This window comes from Pseudonaja textilis, unplaced genomic scaffold (genome assembly GCF_049901715.1).
Source record: "Pseudonaja textilis isolate UNSWEBS1 unplaced genomic scaffold, rPseTex1.2 PTEXSCF80, whole genome shotgun sequence".
NCBI classification, from domain to species: domain Eukaryota; kingdom Metazoa; phylum Chordata; class Lepidosauria; order Squamata; family Elapidae; genus Pseudonaja; species Pseudonaja textilis.
In genome coordinates this window covers 9,972-33,598 of record NW_028262973.1, presented here as the reverse complement: position 1 = coordinate 33,598, position 23,627 = coordinate 9,972, and the positions used below count along the sequence as shown (strand labels likewise).

General features: G+C 37.2%; 1 protein-coding gene across 1 annotated transcript; it reads right to left on the bottom strand.

Annotated features, from left to right (window-relative positions):
- Positions 1-13,603: 13,603 nt before the first annotated feature.
- On the bottom strand, positions 13,604-22,479 carry TASL (TLR adaptor interacting with endolysosomal SLC15A4). The gene is made up of 2 exons (XM_026716060.2): positions 22,354-22,479; positions 13,604-14,604 (listed from the first exon to the last, which is right to left on the bottom strand). Exon 2 carries the CDS (start codon positions 14,601-14,603, stop codon positions 13,728-13,730), a length of 876 nt encoding a protein of 291 aa, XP_026571845.1. The 5' UTR covers position 14,604; positions 22,354-22,479; the 3' UTR covers positions 13,604-13,727.
- Between the last annotated feature and the right edge of the window lie 1,148 nt (positions 22,480-23,627).

Here is a 23,627-nt window from a genome sequence, read left to right as displayed (position 1 = left end):
TAAACATGTACAGGAACTCAGATTCCTGTTACACAAGTCAGGCATTACAGCGCCTGAGGCAGACATAACAAAGCTGGTAGAGGAGGTAGGGAAACATTATCCCTGGTATCCTGAGCGTGGGACACTCCAGTTAAGGGGTTGTATAAAGATAGGGCATACTTTATATCCTGAACCCCAGGCTCCAGTTCAAATATTACATTGATGGTATCAATGCCATCAAGCAGTGGAAAAATTTGGCTCTGGTGCTTCAGCAGGATAACAATTGACTACAAGCCCCCGCCTGATTACGATCAGGTAAAAATTGTCATCCTGAAATCTTCTCAATTGGTCCTTCAGCTCCTTCTGAGGAGGCTAAATCTTTTGCTTCTCTGTGGCCATTGTATACTCCCATAAGGCAAGTATTAGAGGAAAAATTAGAAAAGCGGGAGATTCAAGCTAGAAAAGGAACATGCCCAGGGCAGAAATGCATAGTAACAATTTATTTATTTTAAAATTTTATTTTAATCCCTTTTAATTATTTAGTGCTTAAGGAGATAGAACAATGGGTGTAACTTTGACTAAAAGTGAGAAGTTCACTAAAATAATTATGAAGAATCTCAAATTGTAAATAGACCTGAGTAGTCTTTTAGGGAAAAATACTTAGAGGTTGGGAAGCTCCTCCATACAGTACATTGCGGCTGATCAAAGAAGATATGGTTAATTTATGCTGTTATGTGTGGTAGAAAGAACTAAGAGAAGAAGAAAATGTTTATTGTTCTTTCCACCCAGGGTTTAGGAAGTAATAAAAACATAAAGGCTTTGCCTGTTTAAATGGAAAGACTCAGATAATTTGACTTGATCAATTTGATGTGATTTCTCTTAAAAATTCTTATATGTGCATGTATAATAATTGCATGCAGAATTGAATAGGATTGAAGAAAAATATCCTTTATCTGTGTATGGCCCCAATTGAGGCTGCTGCAGTTCAAATTAAAATAATTGTGACATGTTTGGCCAGATAATTAAATTGGCTTTTGGATTGGACCAAGAGCTGTGGGAAGCAGGTAGGCAGTGGTTAGGGCCCACAATCACATTTGTGATTGGAACCACTCCTTGAGTTATCCCACTGCTCTGAGAACTGCAGGTTGTCCAAAGGAAGAAAACATGGAGATTTAAAGGGACAAAACCTCCCGGGTCTGGAAATGTGTGTGTGAGAATGTGTCTATGTGTAATCATTTCCAGACCTGGAGGATGAGACCCTCTAATAACAGTACACAAAATTATTTAGACAATGGAGCTCATTGGCTCCCAGAAAGAATTGTAAGTATGCAAGCAGTCTGATTACAGTACAAATTTGTGAGCATGTTGATGGTAAAAGTTGGTGTAAATGTCTCTGTGTTGACCCCATCCCAGATTAAAAGGAAAGTAAGAAGAGATAGCGTGTGCAAGGATATGAGAAAGGTCCCATAGAGAAATGTGTGTGATTTACTGGAGAGAGAGAATTATTTTGTTGAAAGGATGTTGAGTGGAGAAGAGGGTGAGATTTCTGTGTAGTATTTTAAACATAGTTTCTTCCCCCCCACTTCTTTTCCTTGCTGGTTGTTATTTTTTTCTCTTGCTCAAGGACTTTTGCCCTGAAAAAGCAAGAGAAGCAGGAAAAGGGGTGGGGGAGTGAGGCTTTTTGCTCACTTTAACAATTTTTGTCTCTGCTTTGAGCTTTTGCCTGAGATGGCTAGGCTGAGGTGGGCAGTTTGCCTAGAACATTATCTTTGAAGGTGGCTCAGTTCCCAGTTTACAATGGAGCTCAGCTCAGCAAGGGAATCAAAATTCAAACCAGCTGCACTCTATACATGCTCTAAATCCATATTTTGATCAAAGCAGAGAATTGACACTAAAGTTTGAATCAAAATACCCCTCCCGATGTGTTGGTTCTGTGATTGTACATGTCAGTGTGACGGTGCATCGCAAAATGAATTAGATTTTAAAGTTCCAGGAAACTATTGGAGTTTTGGAGGGTTTACAACAAGAATGTGAAGAACGCATAACTAATACCGGCACACTTTTGGATAATGAAGGATTGGGGGATTTTTAATAATAGGAAGCAAGCCTTAGGTAAGGTTATGCTGGGTTTGATCTGTTTACCATGTTTTATACCCCATCCCAAAATGTCTTGCCATTTATCCAAGCTGTTGCTGAAATAATAATCTTAGGGTGCACTTGAGCTTACTGTAGAAATGGGAGTGATTTAATGAATATTGTTCTTCCTATCCCAAATCTGATTTTCAATTTTATTTTCAAAATAACTTATCTGTTCAGTGTGCTTTAACTGATTATGTAGGCTTTATTGCATATTATTTGCCTAAAGATCCTTGGCTTGCTTGCTTAATGACTTCTTCCTTTCCTGTCCACCCACTGCTTTCTCCTTCTCCATTGCCACAAGCTCCTACTGTTTTTCTGATGGTGGGTGAACGAGATGAGCGATTGCTTACAAGAATCCTCATGATGATACCTGGAAAGTGTCTCACACAGCAGTACAATCCTCTCAGCAACGTTCAGAATTATCTGCTGCAATTTTAGCTATCCAAACTTTTTCTCAACAGCCTTTCAATTTAATCTCTGACTCTCGTTATGTGTGTCAACTTATTTTTAATCATCCAGGTGCTTATATCACGCCCAGGATTGACCCTAATCTCATGGCCTTGTTTTAACTTTGCAGCGGCTGCTAGAAGACCGAAGACATTTATACTTTGTTTCTCACATACGCAGTCATTCTCCCTTCCTGGGCCTCTTTCTGAAAGCAATAGTCATGCTGATGCTGCTGTCCATGTTTTGCCTACTTTGTTTTCAGATCTTTTTCAGTCACTCTTTTTCCATCAAAACGCTAGGGGATGGCACAAGCTTGCCATATTCCACTTGATCAAGCCAAACAGATTGTTTCATCCTGTCCCCAACATTCTGGGGCATCCCCTCAGGGGACATGGGAGTTAATCCCTGTGGTTTCACCTCTAATCAACTTTGGCAAATGGATGTTACCCACGTTCCTTCTTTGGCTCCCTGGAAGTATATTCATTTATCTATTGATACCTATTCAGGAGCGATTTGGGCCATGCCTCAACGAGTGGAAACTGCTAATCATGTTATTTCTCATCTTTTTCAGCCATTACAGCCCTAGGCAAGCCCTCGTCTTTAAAAACTAATAACAGACCAGCCTATTCTTCATCGGCCTTTCTGCAATTTTGTACAACCTGGAATATTGTTCTTATTCATAGTCTTCCCTATAATTCCACAGATCAAGCTATCGTGGAATGTGCTCATCAGTCCTTTAAGGACTGCCTCCAAAACAAATTAAAAAGGAGAGATCTCGGGTCCCCAATTTGTTGTGGGTAACACAACAGGTTAAAAGTATTATTTACCTTAAATCAATTGAATGTTTCTATTCGACCGCTTATCAGAGACACTTTCAACAGAAAACAAGCTTGCCTCCTCCTCTAGTATATTATCAGGCGTTGCCAGACAAAACATGGTTGGGGCTGGTTCCTCTGATTATTTGGGGGCAAGGCTGTGCTGCTGTGCTTGCTCCTACAGGACCTTTGTGGATTTCAGCTCATTGCATCCACCCAGCCAAGGATGTTGTGGCACCAGTCCCCGGATCTGGTCCCAGAGATGGCAAGGTGACTCTACAGATGGTACAGTGTCCAATCCTGTCCCGTCATGCCAGTGGTCCAGTGACATGGGGAGTTTAATTTTGCCCATGTTTGGCTATTGCAAGGATGGTTTTTTACATGTGGTCAAGCAACTTTTAATTATATTCCTGCTTATATTAGTGAAGCGCAGTGCTGCCTCAGCCCGGCTGATTCCTGTTTTGCTTTCCAAACAACAAATTCACTTGAATCGTTCTCAACGTTAGGGGTCACACTAGATAGTACTTGTGACTCTGAAACAGCCTTACTTAATAAAGCAGAATACATAACGCTAGCTGTATCTATAGTGGGCGTGCCAGCACTTGCTGCTTACGCTCACCTTAACATTAGCTCTGTTGCATGTAATTTAGGCAAAAAGCAATTAATACTACTTCTTTAGCTATCTCAGCAATCAACCACAAGATGCAAGCATTAAGAAAGGCTATTTTACAAAATTGTGCTGCAGTTGATTATGTGCTTTTGCACCAGCATTTGGGTTGTGAAACTTTGGATGGACTATGTTGTTTAATTTGTCTGATGAGTCACGAACCAACCAGCACCAGCTTAATATTTTAAACAATTTGGCCTCGGATTTGAAAATTGATAATTTAGGATCTTGGTGGGAAAGCTTTGGGGCTTGGTTGCCCACAGGCTTAATGGGAAATATTCTACACTATTTAGTCATTATTTGTGCTATTTTGATTGGTGGATGCTGCTTTGTTCAATGTCTTCCTTCCCTTTGCAACATATGTATCACAGCTTTTACTCCAAACCCCCTCCACACTGCCTCAGGGTCAGGTTTATAGCCTGTATAAGCAATTGCAGTGGAAGTTCCTCTCCTGATTATGATCCTTTTATTAATCCCTCTTACGATGACTTGTCTAACAAAACAAAAAGAGTGAAATGTAGTAGAGATAGAGATCCTGTAAGGGGTGCGAGCAGCACACTGCCATACCCCAAAGCCTATATGTCCTTAAATACCTACATGATCTCACTCAGCAGAACACTGTCCCTGGCTGGTACATGATCTCACCTGGCTAACATCACCAATTCCTTACTTGTATATTCTTAAGGATTGGGAGTCAGAATTTACCAATAAAAATACTGTTGCTGCTTTACCTTTTTCTGCTTATAAAAACTGTATAAAAGCAATAAACACTGCTCAGGCTGTCAGACATCTTGGCACCCTGCAAATAGCTGGTCTTTGACTCCATCAGCTGGTGCCTGAACAGGGACATAACCCCCTCCCCCCCGCGGGGAGCAACAGCCAACATACTTACCATTGTCTGGAATACCCCTAGGTGCACCTCCGTCCTCTGGGCCCGCTCAGTGGTAAGTATGGGTTGCAATCTATCTCAACACCAGTATAAACATGTACAGGAACTCAGATTCCTGTTACACAAGTCAGGCATTACAGCGCCTGAGGCAGACATAACAAAGCTGGTAGAGGAGGTAGGGAAACATTATCCCTGGTATCCTGAGCGTGGGACACTCCAGTTAAGGGGTTGTATAAAGATAGGGCATACTTTATATCCTGAACCCCAGGCTCCAGTTCAAATATTACATTGATGGTATCAATGCCATCAAGCAGTGAAAAATTTGGCTCTGGTGCTTCAGCAGGATAACAATTGACTACAAGCCCCCGCCTGATTACGATCAGGTAAAAATTGTCATCCTGAAATCTTCTCCAATTGGTCCTTCAGCTCCTTCTGAGGAGGCTAAATCTTTTGCTTCTCTGTGGCCATTGTATACTCCCATAAGGCAAGTATTAGAGGAAAAATTAGAAAAGCGGGGAGATTCAAGCTAGAAAAGGAACATGCCCAGGGCAGAAATGCATAGTAACAATTTATTTATTTTAAAATTTTATTTTAATCCCTTTTAATTATTTAGTGCTTAAGGAGATAGAACAATGGGTGTAACTTTGACTAAAAGTGAGAAGTTCACTAAAATAATTATGAAGAATCTCAAATTGTAAATAGACCTGAGTAGTCTTTTAGGGAAAAATACTTAGAGGTTGGGAAGCTCCTCCATACAGTACATTGCGGCTGATCAAAGAAGATATGGTTAATTTATGCTGTTATGTGTGGTAGAAAGAACTAAGAGAAGAAGAAAATGTTTATTGTTCTTTCCACCCAGGGTTTAGGAAGTAATAAAAAACATAAAGGCTTTGCCTGTTTAAATGGAAAGACTCAGATAATTTGACTTGATCAATTTGATGTGATTTCTCTTAAAAATTCTTATATGTGCATGTATAATAATTGCATGCAGAATTGAATAGGATTGAAGAAAAATATCCTTTATCTGTGTATGGCCCCAATTGAGGCTGCTGCAGTTCAAATTAAAATAATTGTGACATGTTTGGCCAGATAATTAAATTGGCTTTTTGGATTGGACCAAGAGCTGTGGGAAGCAGGTAGGCAGTGGTTAGGGCCCACAATCACATTTGTGATTGGAACCACTCCTTGAGTTATCCCACTGCTCTGAGAACTGCAGGTTGTCCAAAGGAAGAAAACATGGAGATTTAAAGGGACAAAACCTCCCCGGGTCTGGAAATGTTGTGTGTGAGAATGTGTCTATGTGTAATCATTTCCAGACCTGGAGGATGAGACCCTCTAATAACAGTACACAAAATTATTTAGACAATGGAGCTCATTGGCTCCCAGAAAAGAATTGTAAGTATGCAAGCAGTCTGATTACAGTACAAATTTGTGAGCATGTTGATGGTAAAAAGTTGGTGTAAATGTCTCTGTGTTGACCCCATCCCAGATTAAAAGGAAAGTAAGAAGAGATAGCGTGTGCAAGGATATGAGAAAGGTCCCATAGAGAAATGTGTGTGATTTACTGGAGAGAGAGAATTATTTTGTTGAAAGGATGTTGAGTGGAGAAGAGGGGTGAGATTTCTGTGTAGTATTTTAAACATGTTTCTTCCCCCCCCACTTCTTTTCCTTGCTGGTTGTTATTTTTTTTTTCTCTTGCTCAAGGACTTTTTGCCCTGAAAAAGCAAGAGAAGCAGGAAAAGGGGTGGGGGGAGTGAGGCTTTTTGCTCACTTTAACAATTTTTGTCTCTGCTTTGAGCTTTTGCCTGAGATGGCTAGGCTGAGGTGGGCAGTTTGCCTAGAACATTATCTTTGAAGGTGGCTCAGTTCCCAGTTTACAATGGAGCTCAGCTCAGCAAGGGAATCAAAATTCAAACCAGCTGCACTCTATACATGCTCTAAATCCATATTTTGATCAAAGCAGAGAATTGACACTAAAGTTTGAATCAAAATACCCCTCCCCGATGTGTTGGTTCTGTGATTGTACATGTCAGTGTGACGGTGCATCGCAAAATGAATTAGATTTTAAAGTTCCAGGGAAACTATTGGAGTTTTGGAGGGTTTACAACAAGAATGTGAAGAACGCATAACTAATACCGGCACACTTTTGGATAATGAAGGATTGGGGGGGGGGGATTTTTAATAATAGGAAGCAAGCCTTAGGTAAGGTTATGCTGGGTTTGATCTGTTTACCATGTTTTATACCCCATCCCAAAATGTCTTGCCATTTATCCAAGCTGTTGCTGAAATAATAATCTTAGGGTGCACTTGAGCTTACTGTAGAAATGGGAGTGATTTAATGAATATTGTTCTTCCTATCCCGAAATCTGATTTTCAATTTTATTTTCAAAATAACTTATCTGTTCAGTGTGCTTTAACTGATTATGTAGGCTTTATTGCATATTATTTGCCTAAAGATCCTTGGCTTGCTTGCTTAATGACTTCTTCCTTTCCTGTCCACCCACTGCTTTCTCCTTCTCCATTGCCACAAGCTCCTACTGTTTTTTCTGATGGTGGGTGAACGAGATGAGCGATTGCTTACAAGAATCCTCATGATGATACCTGGAAAGTGTCTCACACAGCAGTACAATCCTCTCAGCAACGTTCAGAATTATCTGCTGCAATTTTAGCTATCCAAACTTTTTCTCAACAGCCTTTCAATTTAATCTCTGACTCTCGTTATGTGTGTCAACTTATTTTTAATCATCCAGGTGCTTATATCACGCCCAGGATTGACCCTAATCTCATGGCCTTGTTTTAACTTTGCAGCGGCTGCTAGAAGACCGAAGACATTTATACTTTGTTTCTCACATACGCAGTCATTCTCCCTTCCTGGGCCTCTTTCTGAAAGCAATAGTCATGCTGATGCTGCTGTCCATGTTTTGCCTACTTTGTTTTCAGATCTTTTTCAGTCACTCTTTTTCCATCAAAACGCTAGGGGGATGGCACAAGCTTGCCATATTCCACTTGATCAAGCCAAACAGATTGTTTCATCCTGTCCCCAACATTCTGGGGCATCCCCCTCAGGGGACATGGGAGTTAATCCCTGTGGTTTCACCTCTAATCAACTTTGGCAAATGGATGTTACCCACGTTCCTTCTTTGGCTCCCTGGAAGTATATTCATTTATCTATTGATACCTATTCAGGAGCGATTTGGGCCATGCCTCAACGAGTGGAAACTGCTAATCATGTTATTTCTCATCTTTTTTCAGCCATTACAGCCCTAGGCAAGCCCTCGTCTTTAAAAACTAATAACAGACCAGCCTATTCTTCATCGGCCTTTCTGCAATTTTGTACAACCTGGAATATTGTTCTTATTCATAGTCTTCCCTATAATTCCACAGATCAAGCTATCGTGGAATGTGCTCATCAGTCCTTTAAGGACTGCCTCCAAAACAAATTAAAAAGGAGAGATCTCGGGTCCCCAATTTGTTGTGGGTAACACAACAGGTTAAAAAAGTATTATTTACCTTAAATCAATTGAATGTTTCTATTCGACCGCTTATCAGAGACACTTTCAACAGAAAACAAGCTTGCCTCCTCCTCTAGTATATTATCAGGCGTTGCCAGACAAAACATGGTTGGGGCTGGTTCCTCTGATTATTTGGGGGCAAGGCTGTGCTGCTGTGCTTGCTCCTACAGGACCTTTGTGGATTTCAGCTCATTGCATCCACCCAGCCAAGGATGTTGTGGCACCAGTCCCCGGATCTGGTCCCAGAGATGGCAAGGGTGACTCTACAGATGGTACAGTGTCCAATCCTGTCCCGTCATGCCAGTGGTCCAGTGACATGGGGAGTTTAATTTTGCCCATGTTTGGCTATTGCAAGGATGGTTTTTTACATGTGGTCAAGCAACTTTTAATTATATTCCTGCTTATATTAGTGAAGCGCAGTGCTGCCTCAGCCGGCTGATTCCTGTTTTGCTTTCCAAACAACAAATTCACTTGAATCGTTCTCAACGTGGGGTCACACTAGATAGTACTTGTGACTCTGAAACAGCCTTACTTAATAAAGCAGAATACATAACGCTAGCTGTATCTATAGTGGGCGTGCCAGCACTTGCTGCTTACGCTCACCTTAACATTAGCTCTGTTGCATGTAATTTAGCAAAAAACAATTAATACTACTTCTTTAGCTATCTCAGCAATCAACCACAAGATGCAAGCATTAAGAAAGGCTATTTTACAAAATTGTGCTGCAGTTGATTATGTGCTTTTGCACCAGCATTTGGGTTGTGAAACTTTGGATGGACTATGTTGTTTAATTTGTCTGATGAGTCACGAACCAACCAGCACCAGCTTAATATTTTAAACAATTTGGCCTCGGATTTGAAAATTGATAATTTAGGATCTTGGTGGGAAAGCTTTGGGGCTTGGTTGCCCACAGGCTTAATGGGAAATATTCTACACTATTTAGTCATTATTTGTGCTATTTTGATTGGTGGATGCTGCTTTGTTCAATGTCTTCCTTCCCTTTGCAACATATGTATCACAGCTTTTTACTCCAAACCCCCTCCCACACTGCCTCAGGGTCAGGTTTATAGCCTGTATAAGCAATTGCAGGGAAGTTCCTCTCCTGATTATGATCCTTTTATTAATCCCTCTTACGACGATGACTTGTCTAACAAAACAAAAAGAGTGAAATGTAGTAGAGATAGAGATCCTGTAAGGGGTGCGAGCAGCACACTGCCATACCCCAAAGCCTATATGTCCTTAAATACCTACATGATCTCACTCAGCAGAACACTGTCCCTGGCTGGTACATGATCTCACCTGGCTAACATCACCAATTCCTGACTTGTATATTCTTAAGGTTTGGCAGTCAGAATTCACCAATAAAAATGCTGTTGCTGCTTTACCTTTTTCTGCTTGTAAAAACTGTATAAAAGCAATAAACGCTGCTCAGGCAATCAGACTTCTTGGCACCCTGCAAATGACTGGTCTTTGACATCATTTAGCCTTATCTTTTCTATCAAAAGAATTATTTTGATACAAGTTATTATTCTTAACATTCTTATGTAGATACTTGTAAAATTATTTAAGGCCTTAAAATGTATGTTCTGAAAATATGTATCTGTTTTAAATTGAGCATAAGCCTTGAAGCAGACTCCAGCAATGAATAAACTTAAAAAACAAATGCATTCTAAATAATTATTGAAGTGAACTTTCCATATTGAAACATCACAAGTATGGGATACTCATTGTAAAAATTTGTGCAATAACTTCCATTAGCATCATATTATGGTCTGAATTTAACATATGGTCTCAATCTGTGCAAAGAGAAAAAGAAAGATCTTTTTTTTAAAATAGACTTTATTGAATTTTTATTACATTAAAAACATAAGAAATGTATAACTCAATAACAGCTATTTGTAGTGCTTATGACAATATGACAATAATTTTGCATTATTTATAGGTATTAATTTATGCATAATTACATTCTTATTCTATTACTTATATTTAATAATTATCTATCCTAAATCTATCTCTGATCTATCCAGCTATACCATTGTTCCCACACCTTATAAAATATTGAAGCTTCTTTATCTTTTAAACTCAGCTTTAATTTATCCATTTCAGCACAGTTCATAACTTTTTGTATAACCAGTTTCTCTGCGGGTATGTATGGCTGTTTCCAACATTGGGCAAAGGCAATCCTGGCAGCAGTCAATATGTGTAATAATAAGTATTTTGTGCTCTTTACATTTTTTTTTTGAAAATCCCCAATAGGAAGAGTTCTGGTTTTAGATCTAATTGTTCATTGGTAATTTCCTGTAGCCAATTTTTTATTTTAAGCCAATATTTTTGAGCCTCTGGGCAAGACCACCACATATGATAATATGTTCCCTCTTTCTTTTTTACATTTCCAACATATAGGACTCATTTTAGGGTACATTTTTGGTAACCCTGAAGGGGGTAAGTGCCACCTATAGAACATTTTATATGCATTTTCTTTGTATGCTGCTGATTTTGTTAATTTGTGATTTCTGTTCCATAAAGTCTTCCAATTTGATAACTTTATGTTGTGAACAATATTTTGACCCCATGCGATCATGCATCCTTTCACTACTTCTTCTAATTCTACTTCCAGGAGATATTTGTAAATTTTGGTAATATTTTTTTTATCTGGGCCTAATAAAATTTTGTTTAATTGTTGTGGTTTCAGATATATTCTGTAATCCTTTATGTCCTTTTTATATTGGCTTTGTATTTGGAAATAAGCCCACCAATCTACTCATAGCCCTTGTTCTTGGAGCTCTTGTATTGTTTTTAAATTTCCATGAATATCCCATAAGTCTTTATACTTTAACATTTTGTTCAGATCTAAATTATTTGGGTGGGTTGTCACTTCCATTGTGGATAGCCAGATTGGGATTTTTATATAATGTTTCTTTTTAACTTTGATCCCGTTGTTTATCAACAAATCTCTAATCAGATGTCTGTGGAAATATTTTTGTTTGGTGGGTCCTGTATCCCAAAGAAAGGCATGCCATCCTCTCTGAAGGTCATGATCTTCTATAGCTAATATTCTTTTATTCTTTAAGTTAATCCAATCTTTTAGCCAAACTAATATTGCTGCACTATAATATAATTCCCAGTTTGGCAATCCAAAGCCTCCTCCGTTCTTCATATCTTGTAGTAATTTCATTTTTATTCTGGGTTTTTTATCCTGCCAAATAAATTTAAAGATCTTTATATCACTTGCCACCTGCTAAGAATTAAAGAAAAAAAGTATTAATATCATATTATTTCTTTATGGTGTAAGCAATGTTATATACATAGAAGATATAGTAATCCAAATAAAAGTATGAGATAAGAAAAATAAATAACCCTAACCCCTTTGCAGAAAATGTTCCTGGGCCAAGCTAGCAAAAGAAAAAAGAAAAAAAGGAGTGGGGGGAACCAAAAACTGCCCCAGAATCATAGCATGCTAAAAAGTTTCTTTACCTTTGCTGCTTTGGGCTTTTTATTTTTTATTTTATTTTTGGGAATGCAAAGCCTGCCTTATCCAGAAGCTGTTTGCAAAGGGGCTTTTGGTATGCTATATGCTGTGGGGGTACTTTTGGCTTTTTTTTCACAGCATGAACCCCAGGCCCAGGCCAACATTAAGGCCAGCCATGCCTTGTCAGCAGAAGCAAGAAAAAAGAAGAGCAAAGATGGCAAAATCAGCTGGGGCAGTACAGCACAAGGTAGCCGGAGACCAAAAGGGCATGGGTGTCAGTGGGGGGAAACACAGTTAGGTGGTATTTCTGCAATCGTAAGTGCAGGTAGTCTTCTAGGCTCCCAAATTTTGATCATAAGACCACTGTAACAGTTGTAACTTTGGGCACATGAATCCTAAGTTTCTTCATTTAGCACTGCCATAACTTTGATAATTTAGGTGAAATTCACTAGGTGAATTATCATAAATCAAGGTCTATCTATACATTCTTAAACTGTTCTATAAGCTGACATGTTAGAATTGTAGATCATTTTTTAAATCTAAAAACAGCTTCTATTTGTAGAGGTAAATCAGAGGTAAAAAGTATGAAATATATTTTCAAGTATGCTGAAAATTAAAATATAATATTCTGACCCAAAGAGGAAAAAAACAATGAATTTATTTTTATAACAATTTATTGTTACTAGATATAATGAATTTACATTACATAAATTATCTATACATCCAAATGATCCAAATGATACCCCCATACACATGAGGAAGCTTTCACCAGGTTCGGAAGCAACCAATATTTTAGTAGATTGCAAAATCATCATCATCATCATCATCATCATCTTGCTACTCAAGAACAAGCACTGCAAACTAATGCCATGAGAGTGAAGATACAAAAATCCACTGACAACCCAAACTGCCAACTTTGCAATGACAAAGTTGAAACTGTTTCACATTTAATATGTGAGTGCAGCAAAATTGCACAAACTAATAACAAAACTAGACATAACCGAGTTGCTAAATTTATCCACTGGTCATTATGTAGAAAATATGACTTATCTGTATCTGAAAAGTCATGGGAACATAAAGTGGAAAAAGTTGTTGAAAACAAGAAGGTGAACATCTTATGGGATTTTCAAAAAGTACAATTTATTGATATTGCTGTACCAGGAGATGCCAGAGTTGAAGAAAAAAAAACTGGAAAAATATTGCGACCTGGCCATCAAAACTACACGATTATGGATGAAACATGAAACAGTGATACCCATTGTCATCGGGGCACTTGGTACCATGTCCAAGAATTTTGCAAAATACATCAAGAAGTTGCAGCTTCCAGCTGTAGCACCAGCAGAGCTGCAAAAGCCTGCACTACTTGGAACAACATACATTTTAAGAAGATACTTGGTTGATACCTAGGATGCTGGCAGCAACCGGTATCAACCATCAGAGCCAGTCAATGATATTTTAAATGTTCAGTTGACTGAGTTTTATGTTTAATGAATAAAAGATTAATAATAACAACATCATCAACAACAATAATAATAATTACTACTACTACTACTACTTCAGGAAAACTTTCAAAAGTCCCTTATTAACTGAACTTTTTGCAGACACACAAAATTGTTCAATAAGGAAAGGAGGAGAAAAAAAATACAATGCAAAAGAAGGGGAAATGAAAAATCTTGGAAGAATTTACCTGTTAAATAGTTACAGGTAAATTAATCACAATTTGGCACTTCAACTGTTTCCTGATAGTTTTGTAATTCAGAAATTAAATTGAGTTACAGTTTGATTTCTACATTTCAAGATATAGTGATCTTTATTTAGTGCTGAACTGGGAAATATGGAGACTAGGAGTGCTCATTTCACTTGACACCTTTCCACTAGCTAATTGCAGTAGGCAGTTAATAACCATATCTTTGGCTTTGGTGGTCTTCATGTTCATCTCTTGAGATAACTTCATGCTGATTTGATCTACATTTGTCATTATGAACTCCGAAGTCAAGATTTTTGTGGGAGATATGCTACTGCCCATCACATCCATGATATATTGTTTATAAAGCTCTACCACTTTCTCCTCCAAATAATTATTCAGAATTGAATTTGAGAGAGGCTGCTGATGTTGCCTGATGCTGGACACTCTCCAGCATGATGAATTCCTTTGGGGTGGTTTCTGTGGGATCTCAGCAGGTAGCATTGGAATTGAATCTATTGGCAATGGAATCTCTGATGATTCCAAGAATGGGCATATCCCACTGTCAAAAATAGCATCTCTTTTATTTGAATTCATTGGTAACACCTGATCACCAGCGATATGCAAGTCACTGTAGTTCTTACAAATGCTTTTACAAGAAGAAGGAACAAGGTAAGTGTCCTTGCTTATGGATGATCCCACATAGATTTCCACAGGTTTGGATGTTTGCCTTTCAAATATTGGATATTGAATAATTTGTGTCAATGTGTTTTTCTTTTGTTTATTATTTTTGGGTTTTTTTGAAGAAACAGAGATCATAAATGTGTCCATTGATCTATAATTCCAAAATAAACTTCTACTTTGCATGTTGCCTGTTGATTCACAAGTGACGCCATTTAATGACTTCAATTCATATATTGCCTCTTCTGTTTCTGCTCCATAAAGCGTGTAATTCAAGAGCTCATGATAAGGGATTTTACAGAGATATCCTTCAGACAACATTCTTTGCGGAGGGAGGAGAAGAAAGAAAGATGATCAGAACATGTTAAATATTACTAATAAAACAGAGTGACTGTGAGTTTAGTGGCTGTAATACAGTATTTGATCAAATATAATGTGCTGACCTTGAAATGAGTATGGTATCTAAAGTCATTCTTAATTAATCATAATCTCTGTTTCAAAGCTCATGAAACTTAAAACAAGACAAACCAGCCATTCCAGTCAGGTAACATATATTACATACTTGTAAGTGTTTATTGATACATCAGGAGCTAAATTCTATTAGGGTAGCCACAATATTCGTTTCTCAATATGAAGACCATGATAACAGAAGACCAATCTGTTCCTTTCCATGAGACAACAAACAGCTGTGGGGAATTTGCTGAGTCATTCACTTCCAAATAAAAGAATTCTGCTTTTGCTAATTTGGAAAGTACAAGGGCAGCATTACTGTGCTGCATTTATCAGCTACGGTAATTTTAATCACAGTCTTTGGCCTTGGGAATTCTAATTAAAAGAAACAAAGGCCAAAAATAGCACTTCAAAAAACCACAGCAAAAGAATATAAAATACCTAAGAAGGATATGTTGCAAATCAAAAATTTTTTACCAAGAAAATGTTTTCATTTTCCTTTTTTCCCATTCCACATCCTGTTGTTGTTGTTTTTTATTGTGAACCTGCAAAAAAGGGCTTTCCTTCTATTTTGAATTGCTTATATTCGAATATGGGCTACTTTGGAAGACAATAGTTTTTTGGGGAAAGTATTTTTTAAGCAATATATCACTTTAGCATATCTGAATAGTAGTAGTTGGTTAATATTGGTTAAGCTTAAAATATTAGTAAAGGTTCTCAAAATTATTTGAAAAATAATATTTAACAATAATTTGACCCAAATATAGAAACCATAAATTAATCATCAAGTGTTTCTTTAACAGTATTTATGGACTTAAAATAAGTTCTAAAAGAAAAGAATATCTGTAGCTCACACTTGAACTGTGGAGTTCTTTGTGCTCTCTGAGTTTGGTTATTTGCTTGTAGAGATTTCATTACCCAACTAGGTGACATATTTTATCAGTGAATATGGAGTTTGCTGCCTATCTATATATATACTAGCTTCCCCTGCCAGTTTTGGTGGAGATGTAATTTCTTGTTGGTAGTTTCTTTGACCAGGTTATTGTTTTCTGCACAATTGTTTGCCTGGTGCTGATCCATTATCTGAACGTAGGCTGATGAGGGGGGATATGTTGTCTTTCTGTTTGCATCCTAGGGTTTTTTTATTATCTCTTTTAAATGTTGTGTAACTATGGTTTATGTCTGTGTATTTACTGGTGACTGATTTGCTTGAATGTAAGCTTCCAGTAATTTCCTAGCATTTTTTGGATTTGGCTTGGTTTAGGAAGCTAAGAGTTTTTCTGTTGAAACTGTGTTTGAGTCTGTCCACAGGGTATGAGATTAAGGAGTTTTCACCATGCCTTCTGCAGCTGGTGTTTTGGTGCACTTAGCTAGTCTGTCTGTCCTACATCAATGACTGTTGCAGTCTTTGCATTGTACATTGTATGTGACCCTTTTTTCTTCCTGGGTTATTGGATCATTTGATTTTATTAAGATGTTTTGAAGGGCTTTAACCAAAATCTCTTGTCCAATTTTGCATTGAAATGTATCTGATATTTTTGGATAGTTTTAATGATCTTTTAAGCCAGAGGCCCCAACCTCTGGGCCACAGCCCACTACTGGACTATTTGCAACTAGGCTGTGTAAGTGGCAGGCCAGCATGCACATGTGTGCAGCTCAATTCATGTGAGTGCCAGGCTGGTGTGTATGCACGTGCAGCTCAATTTGTGCAAGTGAAACTATTAAAAACTATTTTTTTTATTTATCTGGTTTAAAAAAGAATAAACAGAATAGAATAGAGCTGGAAGGTCTTCTAGTCCAACCCCTTACTCAAGAAAGGGAAGCTATACTATTTCAGATAAGTGATTGTCTAATCTTTTCTTAAAAACCTCCAGTGATGGGATTGTCTAATCTTTTCTTAAAAACCTCCAGTGATGGGAGTGCCCATGATTTCTGAAGGCAAGGTGTTCCACTGGTTAATTGTCCTCACTACTAGGAAGTTCCTCCTTAATTCCAGGTTGCTTCTTTCTTTGGATAATTTCCAGCTCTTTTTTCTTGTCCTGCCTTCTGGTGCTTTGTAGAATAATCTGAGCCCCTCTTCTTTGTGGAAGCCCCTCAAGTACTGGAATACTGCTATCATGTCACCCCTAATTCTTCTTTTCTTTAGACTAGTCAAACCCAAATCCTGAAGCCATTTTTCATGTTTTAGTCTCCAGGCTTTTGATCATCTTAGCTTCTCTTCTCTGAACTTTTTCCAAAGTCTCAACATCTTTTTTGTAGTATGGTGACCAAAATTGGTTGCAGTATTCCAGGTGTGGTCTTACTAGGGTTTTATAAAGTGGTACTATACTTGATGTGATCTTGATTCTATGCCTGTTTATACAACCCAGGATTGTATTAGCTTTTTTTGGCAGTGGTAGCTACACACTGCTGGCTCATATTCAAGTTATAATCTACTAGGACTCCAAGGTTTTTCTCACAGTTATTGTTTTTGAACCAGGTCTCACCTAAACCGTAACCTTTGGTTTTTCCTGCCTAAATGTAAAACTTTGCTTTTCTCCACATTAAAATTTGTTTTGTTGGATAGGGCTCATTGTTCAAGTTTGACAAGATCTTTTTGGATCCTAAGTTTGTCTTCAGGGGTTGTGGCTATTCCTGCCAGTTTAGTGTCATCTGCAAATTTGATGAGTTCCTCTAAGTCAATTATGAAGATAATTATGTACTAGGCCTAAGACAGAGCCTTGTGATACCCCACTGCTTACTTCTCTCCATGTGGATGTAGTACCATTAAGGATATAATACTATTAAGGATGTAGTACCAAAACAGCAATCGCACATCCACTTGACAGATAATATATGTGACCTACTACCTAGTAATCCAGTAGGATCATGCCTTTTTTAAAAGCATTATCCTTTACAAGCCTTTGCAAAATGGCTATCAAATCAGGGCTAAATTAAAAATTGCTGGGGTAAGAATAATTATTATCTGAAGCAGAGGAAAGAGAAGCATTAAAAGCAAATGAGTAACAGAACAGTGAGTTATTTTAAGCAGGCTTGTATCCTTACTGGAAGCAGCTCTCTGAAGTTCTAGAGATAATCTTTTAAGCCCAATTTGGAAATTTGAAATGCTTCCATAGAAGTTGGTAAAGAGCTTAAATGTAAAGAGAAAGAGAAGAGAGCAATAAAAAAGCACATGCAAGTAAGTTACAAGAAAGATGGCAAAGCTGAATCCTGTTATATCTTTCACAATCATATCTTACTTCCTGTTTATAAGCAAAGGGCAACAAACCAGAAGGGCCACTGAGTTCAGCAGCAAAGACTTTTAATATGTATTGTGTTCCTTGTTCAAGAATGTATCTCTTTTAATATACAGATTTCTGATGAACCTGAAGACAAATCTGAACAGATCTCCTGTTGACAACTGAATGTTATGCTTCAACTATTTATATCTCTACTATCTCGAAACCCGTGCTTCATTATGAAACTATGTGGTTGGGCTTAGTTTTGGGGGAGGAAAATAAGTGGAAAAAATTTCTGCCTCTGCCTACCAGCACCCATTAGTATTCATCTGGCTAGCATCCTGTCAGTGTTTGAGAGAGTTGAGGGCTGTTTGGAAACTGAAAGTATTTGCTGTGTGAGCAAGGAGACAGCTAGGAGCCTGGGCATGGCTTAGCTCAACTGCTCTGTACTAAAGCTGCTTGGTACTGTGAAACTAAAACTGAAACTCCTCTCCTCTGCTTGTGTTTTGCATTTGTAACAGATTTTTCAGGTGGGGAGGGGGAGTAGAATTCCTTAGTATCAGAGCACGTTAATAATAATATATGAAATACTAATGCTGTGATGGTCATTTTGAAAAAGTCTTTCTTAGTGAGCACCTAGAAGCCAAGAAGTACATGCCAAGTTTAAAGTTTGTAGGCTTTACAGTTCTGGTGATTTTGTGATGATATGCGAGTGGTATTTCACTTTTATATATAGGTAGGTATATGTACCTGTCCTAAAGGAAAGCTTAAATAAAGTATAAGGCTATTGGAGAAGAAAACACAATTGGTTTCAGAAAAAATGGCAAAGATCATTCACATTTTACTAGTAGATAAAACTGAAAAATATTTCTGGCTTTTATTGAATACCATTAAATGAATAGTAATAACCATTAAATGAATGGTTATAATGAATACATACCTACCAGCCATGATAGACTTTAACTGTACCTTATCCAATAATCAAAGAGTGAACATTCTGCACAGAAAAGATATCCAAACATATACATTCATTGTCTAAAGCTGCATTTTTTTAGAGCTAGTGAGTTCCTACACTAGAATGACTGAAAAAGGAAAAGATAATACATAAAAAACAGCCCATTTCCAGTAAAGTTTGTGTGAAATGAGCTTTAAAAAATCAAGTTATCACTCAAGCAGGTTGCAATAGACTAGACCAGGGCTGTCAAACATATGCGTCACGCGCTGGCCACGCCCAGGTTTAGCGAAGAGAAAAATAGTCCTGATATGTCACATGATGTCACCGTGACGACATGTGCTTGACACACCTGGTCTAGACAGAATGTGACCAAGGCATGGATAACTTGCTGTGGAATTATTACAGCTCATACAAAAGAAATATGTAAGTTCATTAGCAACTGAGCCTTAAAGAAAACCCTCTGAGTATGGATGCACATTTTCATTCAGATGCAAACCCATTCAAAACAGGGTTAACCTCAGTGTTCCAGTCTGCTTTTTTACTCATCAATGCCACCTCAGTCCATACCGAAATCCTTCTTCAAGATGACAGAAGACTTAGCAATCCAAGATACACTCTAAAAACAAACAATGTACATTTTACTTGAATAGACATTTGTCTAGGATTGATATGATGTGGATATCAACATACTTAATTCCTAACATACAAGAAAAAAGTATTGGAAAAAACACCTGGGCAGACCATAATCCAATTAAAGTAATATGGAAGGGACAAAAAGAGGTTAAGATGGACGATGAACACCTCAATATTAAGAGAAAAGGAAAATATTAAATATATGGAAAAAGAATTGAAATTCTTTTTTGACAAAAATAGATGAAACAGAATGAAAAATAGAATGAAAAGGGTGAGCTCAAAACAAGAATTGAATGAACAAGGGGTCAATATGAATTGGCACTCATATATGCAAATACAATCAAGATACGAAAAAGATGTTAAAACTGAAGGCATTCATAAGGATTTGACAGAGTTGGATAAAATATTAATAGGAATGGAAGATAAGCTAATTAAAAAAATACATTGTTACTAGGTGTTAAATTAGAAGAAAAGCAAGTAAAAGAAATGATGATAGCATGGGCGCAAAATTTTGGGTTTCACATAGAACTAAATAAGTGGCAGAAGTTATGGAAAAGAAATTATAAGTTAACAATATCGACAGCATACAAAGAAAATTTGTATAAGATGTTTTATCGATGGCACTTTGCACCAGCAAAATTGGCAAAGATGTTTAAAGACAAATCAATAAATGCTGGAAGTGCCACCAGATACACAGATCATATTACCATATGTGGAGGACATGTGGAGAAGCTAAAAGATATTGGACAAAAATATACACATGGTTGGAAAAAATAATAAAGCAGCATATAGATTTGAAACTTGAAATATTTTTATTAGGGATGGTACCTGTATGTTATAGCAAAGAAAAAATATACTTGATTATCCATGTATTAACAGCAGCTAGGATTGTATTTGCTCAGAACTGGAAAAGTGATAAAATCATGACAGAAAATATTTGAATGTGCAGAGATGAATAGATTAACACTAGAAATAAAAGAAAAAGAAGAAACTGAATACTTATAAGATATGGGATACATTTTACCAATGGTTGGAAAATAAAACAAGTTAAAACTGAGCAGATGAATATATAGAGAAATAAGTGAATATTGATATAGAGGTGATGTATAAGAGATAATGATTTATAAAGGGAATGTGATTATTATTATATCGGTAAGAAAAGTACTAAATCCAATTGTTAGCACAAGATATATGTACCCAGTTGACACACTGTTTAAAGGAAAGATGAATTTATTGTAAATATTAAAAAAAAACTTTTGGAAAAAAAATGCCACCTCAGTCTTATCTGAATTTAATTATAGCTTGTTCATATCTACCTCATCAGTGAGTTTAAGTAATGTTCAAGATGTTGATTTGGATAGCAAGGCTTTTATTTAACAGATTAACAGAGTTGGAAGGGACCTTCTAGTCCAACCCACCACCCAAGCAGGAGATCCTACACCATTTCTAACAAATGGCTGTCCAATCTCTTCTTGAAAGTCTCAAGTGATGGCGTTCCCACAACTTCCGAGGGCAAGCTGTTCCATTGGTTGATTGTTCTCACTGTCAGAAAGTTTCTTTTTATTTCCAGGTTAAATCTCTCCTTGTTCAATTTCCATCCATTACTCCTATTCCTTCATGCATTATCAAATTTATATGGCCTAAAGGCAACCCTGGGCAGCAAACAACAATAGATAAAACAGCCAATATAAAAACAGATTAAAATCTAAAGAGCCACAATAATAAATAACATAAAAATAAAAATACTAACATTAGACAAAGGGAAGATAAAAATGGCTTCCTCAGTAAAGGAGCCACTGAGACAAATCTCTGGTTTCCTGGAGACCCAGACCTGGCAGTATAACCAAGTCTTGAGAGTCTTTTGGAAAAGGTTAGGTGTCACCAACATACTGATGACATGTAATGAAAATATCTCACATGATATTTCCAAAAATGTTTCATGTACATATTGAACAATATGCTGACAAGATGAATTATTGTAGGCCATAGAACAACCTACATAAGAAATATAGCTGCACAACATTTTCTTTAGAACATGGTCTGATAAGAATACAGTGCCAAAAAGATGCTGAAACAATGACAATGTAAGTTATTGTGTGTCTGGAAAATTAGCAGAGCTGCATTGCCCACTTCTAATTTCTAATTTAGGTCATCTATCTAGGCTAGTACAAAGGTCTCAGTAATCTATCCCAGCTGAAAGTCCAATAAAAATGACTCCAACATTAATTGATTCACTTTAGAATTAGTCAGTTAAAGAAAGTGAACGTACACTATTTTCCTATAATCCGCTGCATATTTTAATAGTGATAAATGTTTGATCTATTATATACTGTATATAAATGTGGCACATTGTGCTGGTTTTGTCTTTGCACATTCTTGTTCAATTAACATATTTTGGCATAGTCATGCCATCATTGTGTGATTTCTTTTATTTTGGCACCCATTTCTCAATGCAATACATGCATGTGCACTAATTTCCTTGCACTGTTTTATTTTAGACTGAATTTAAAATACTTACAAATTTAAGATTTGTTTATTTAAATAATACAGACTCTGTCAAAAATCAGTACTTGTAGTGGAGGGATTGGTCTAATGGTTAAGGTACCAGGCTAGAAAGCAAGATACCATAAGTGCAAGTCCTGCTTTAGCCATGAAAGCCAGTTGAGTGACCTTGGGTCAGTCACCCTCAGCCCAACTTATGTCACAGGATTGTTGTTGTGGGGAAAATAGGAGAGGAAAATGTGTTGGATATATTCACTGCCTTATTTGTAAAAATAATAAAGGTCAGAATAAATATCAATCAATCCTCACTTACCTTCAAGAATTAAACTTTTCCTTTACGGCGAGATCAGTGCCCAGTTGTGTAATGATGAACAGAAATGTGGCATAATACTTTGGACACGGACACACATACACACACACACACACACACACACATATATATGACATACACAAACATATGTAATACTTTTGTTTCCGTTAATGTGGGCAAAGATGCCTGTCCTCCTCCCCTCCCCAATTCCTGACTGCATTGCTTGTGAAATGGAAATCCCCTGAATGTATTAAAGAAGGAAATGTACAAGTCCCTCTCTTGTGTCACAGTCTATGTAATTCTTTCTTCCTCTTTTTATTTCCATGTGAAACATTTTTGTAGAACTTTATGTATTAAAATAGTTTATTGTTGTGTAACAGCTTGATCAATATTTCTAACCCCCCCCCCCAGTGATTAAGAATATGAAATTCTGTAGGATGGCAAAACAGAAAGCAGCATTGAAAGGATGTTGGCTTAAAATAAAAATGTCAGGTATGACTAGATGAAATGGCTATTGCATTTTTTTATTCCAGACTTTGAATAACATTGTTTATAAATGTTCTGTAAAATATCCAGTTCATGATTAAATTTATGCAGAATCACTGTTAGGAATATAAGTCACCTAGTAGGTATTTGGGTTAGAAATATATAAACCAGGATATACATTTTAATACTGTCTCTTTAAAGGAATGCAAGAGCAATTGGGTGTGGTTTCTTAAACAGCCATAAGATGGAGCCAGAAACCTGGGTTGTTTAGTCTTAGTCTCAGAAGAGAGTGTGAATGTATCTCTGTTTCCTTCTGTTGGAAAGTTTTGCCATTCCTCCATTTTTCCAAATTGACTGCTATTTCTGGATTTGATGTAAGTCTGATACTGAACTGTTTTTGACACTAGAATTTGTTATTGGATTATCCCTGGATGAAAACTGACTGGTTTACTTGTAATTGACTTTGGATTGCTTGTTTGGACTTTGCTTAACGTTTCTGGAAGTAAAAAAACTACATTTACTGTACAGTGTATCTGTGTGCTGTGTATGTGTATTATTCAAACACTACTCTCAAATACGTCTCCCTGTATGCACTCATTCTCCTAACGGGGAATTACTGGTTATGGGCCCAGGCTATACAAGGCTCAGATAACTGAGAGTTAGTGTGAATGCACAGTACTGTATACAGACAGCTGTTTACTATTTAAATTGTGGGTTACTATCCTGGTAAAGATGGCACAAATCACTTCAACAAGTTTATCACTGATAACCCGGTTGGATGGAACAAACTA

Excerpts from the sequence above, each read along its gene's own strand:
- TASL (XM_026716060.2), bottom strand. The coding sequence starts at position 14,603 with ATGTTGTCTGAAGGATATCTCTGTAAAATCCCTTATCATGAGCTCTTG.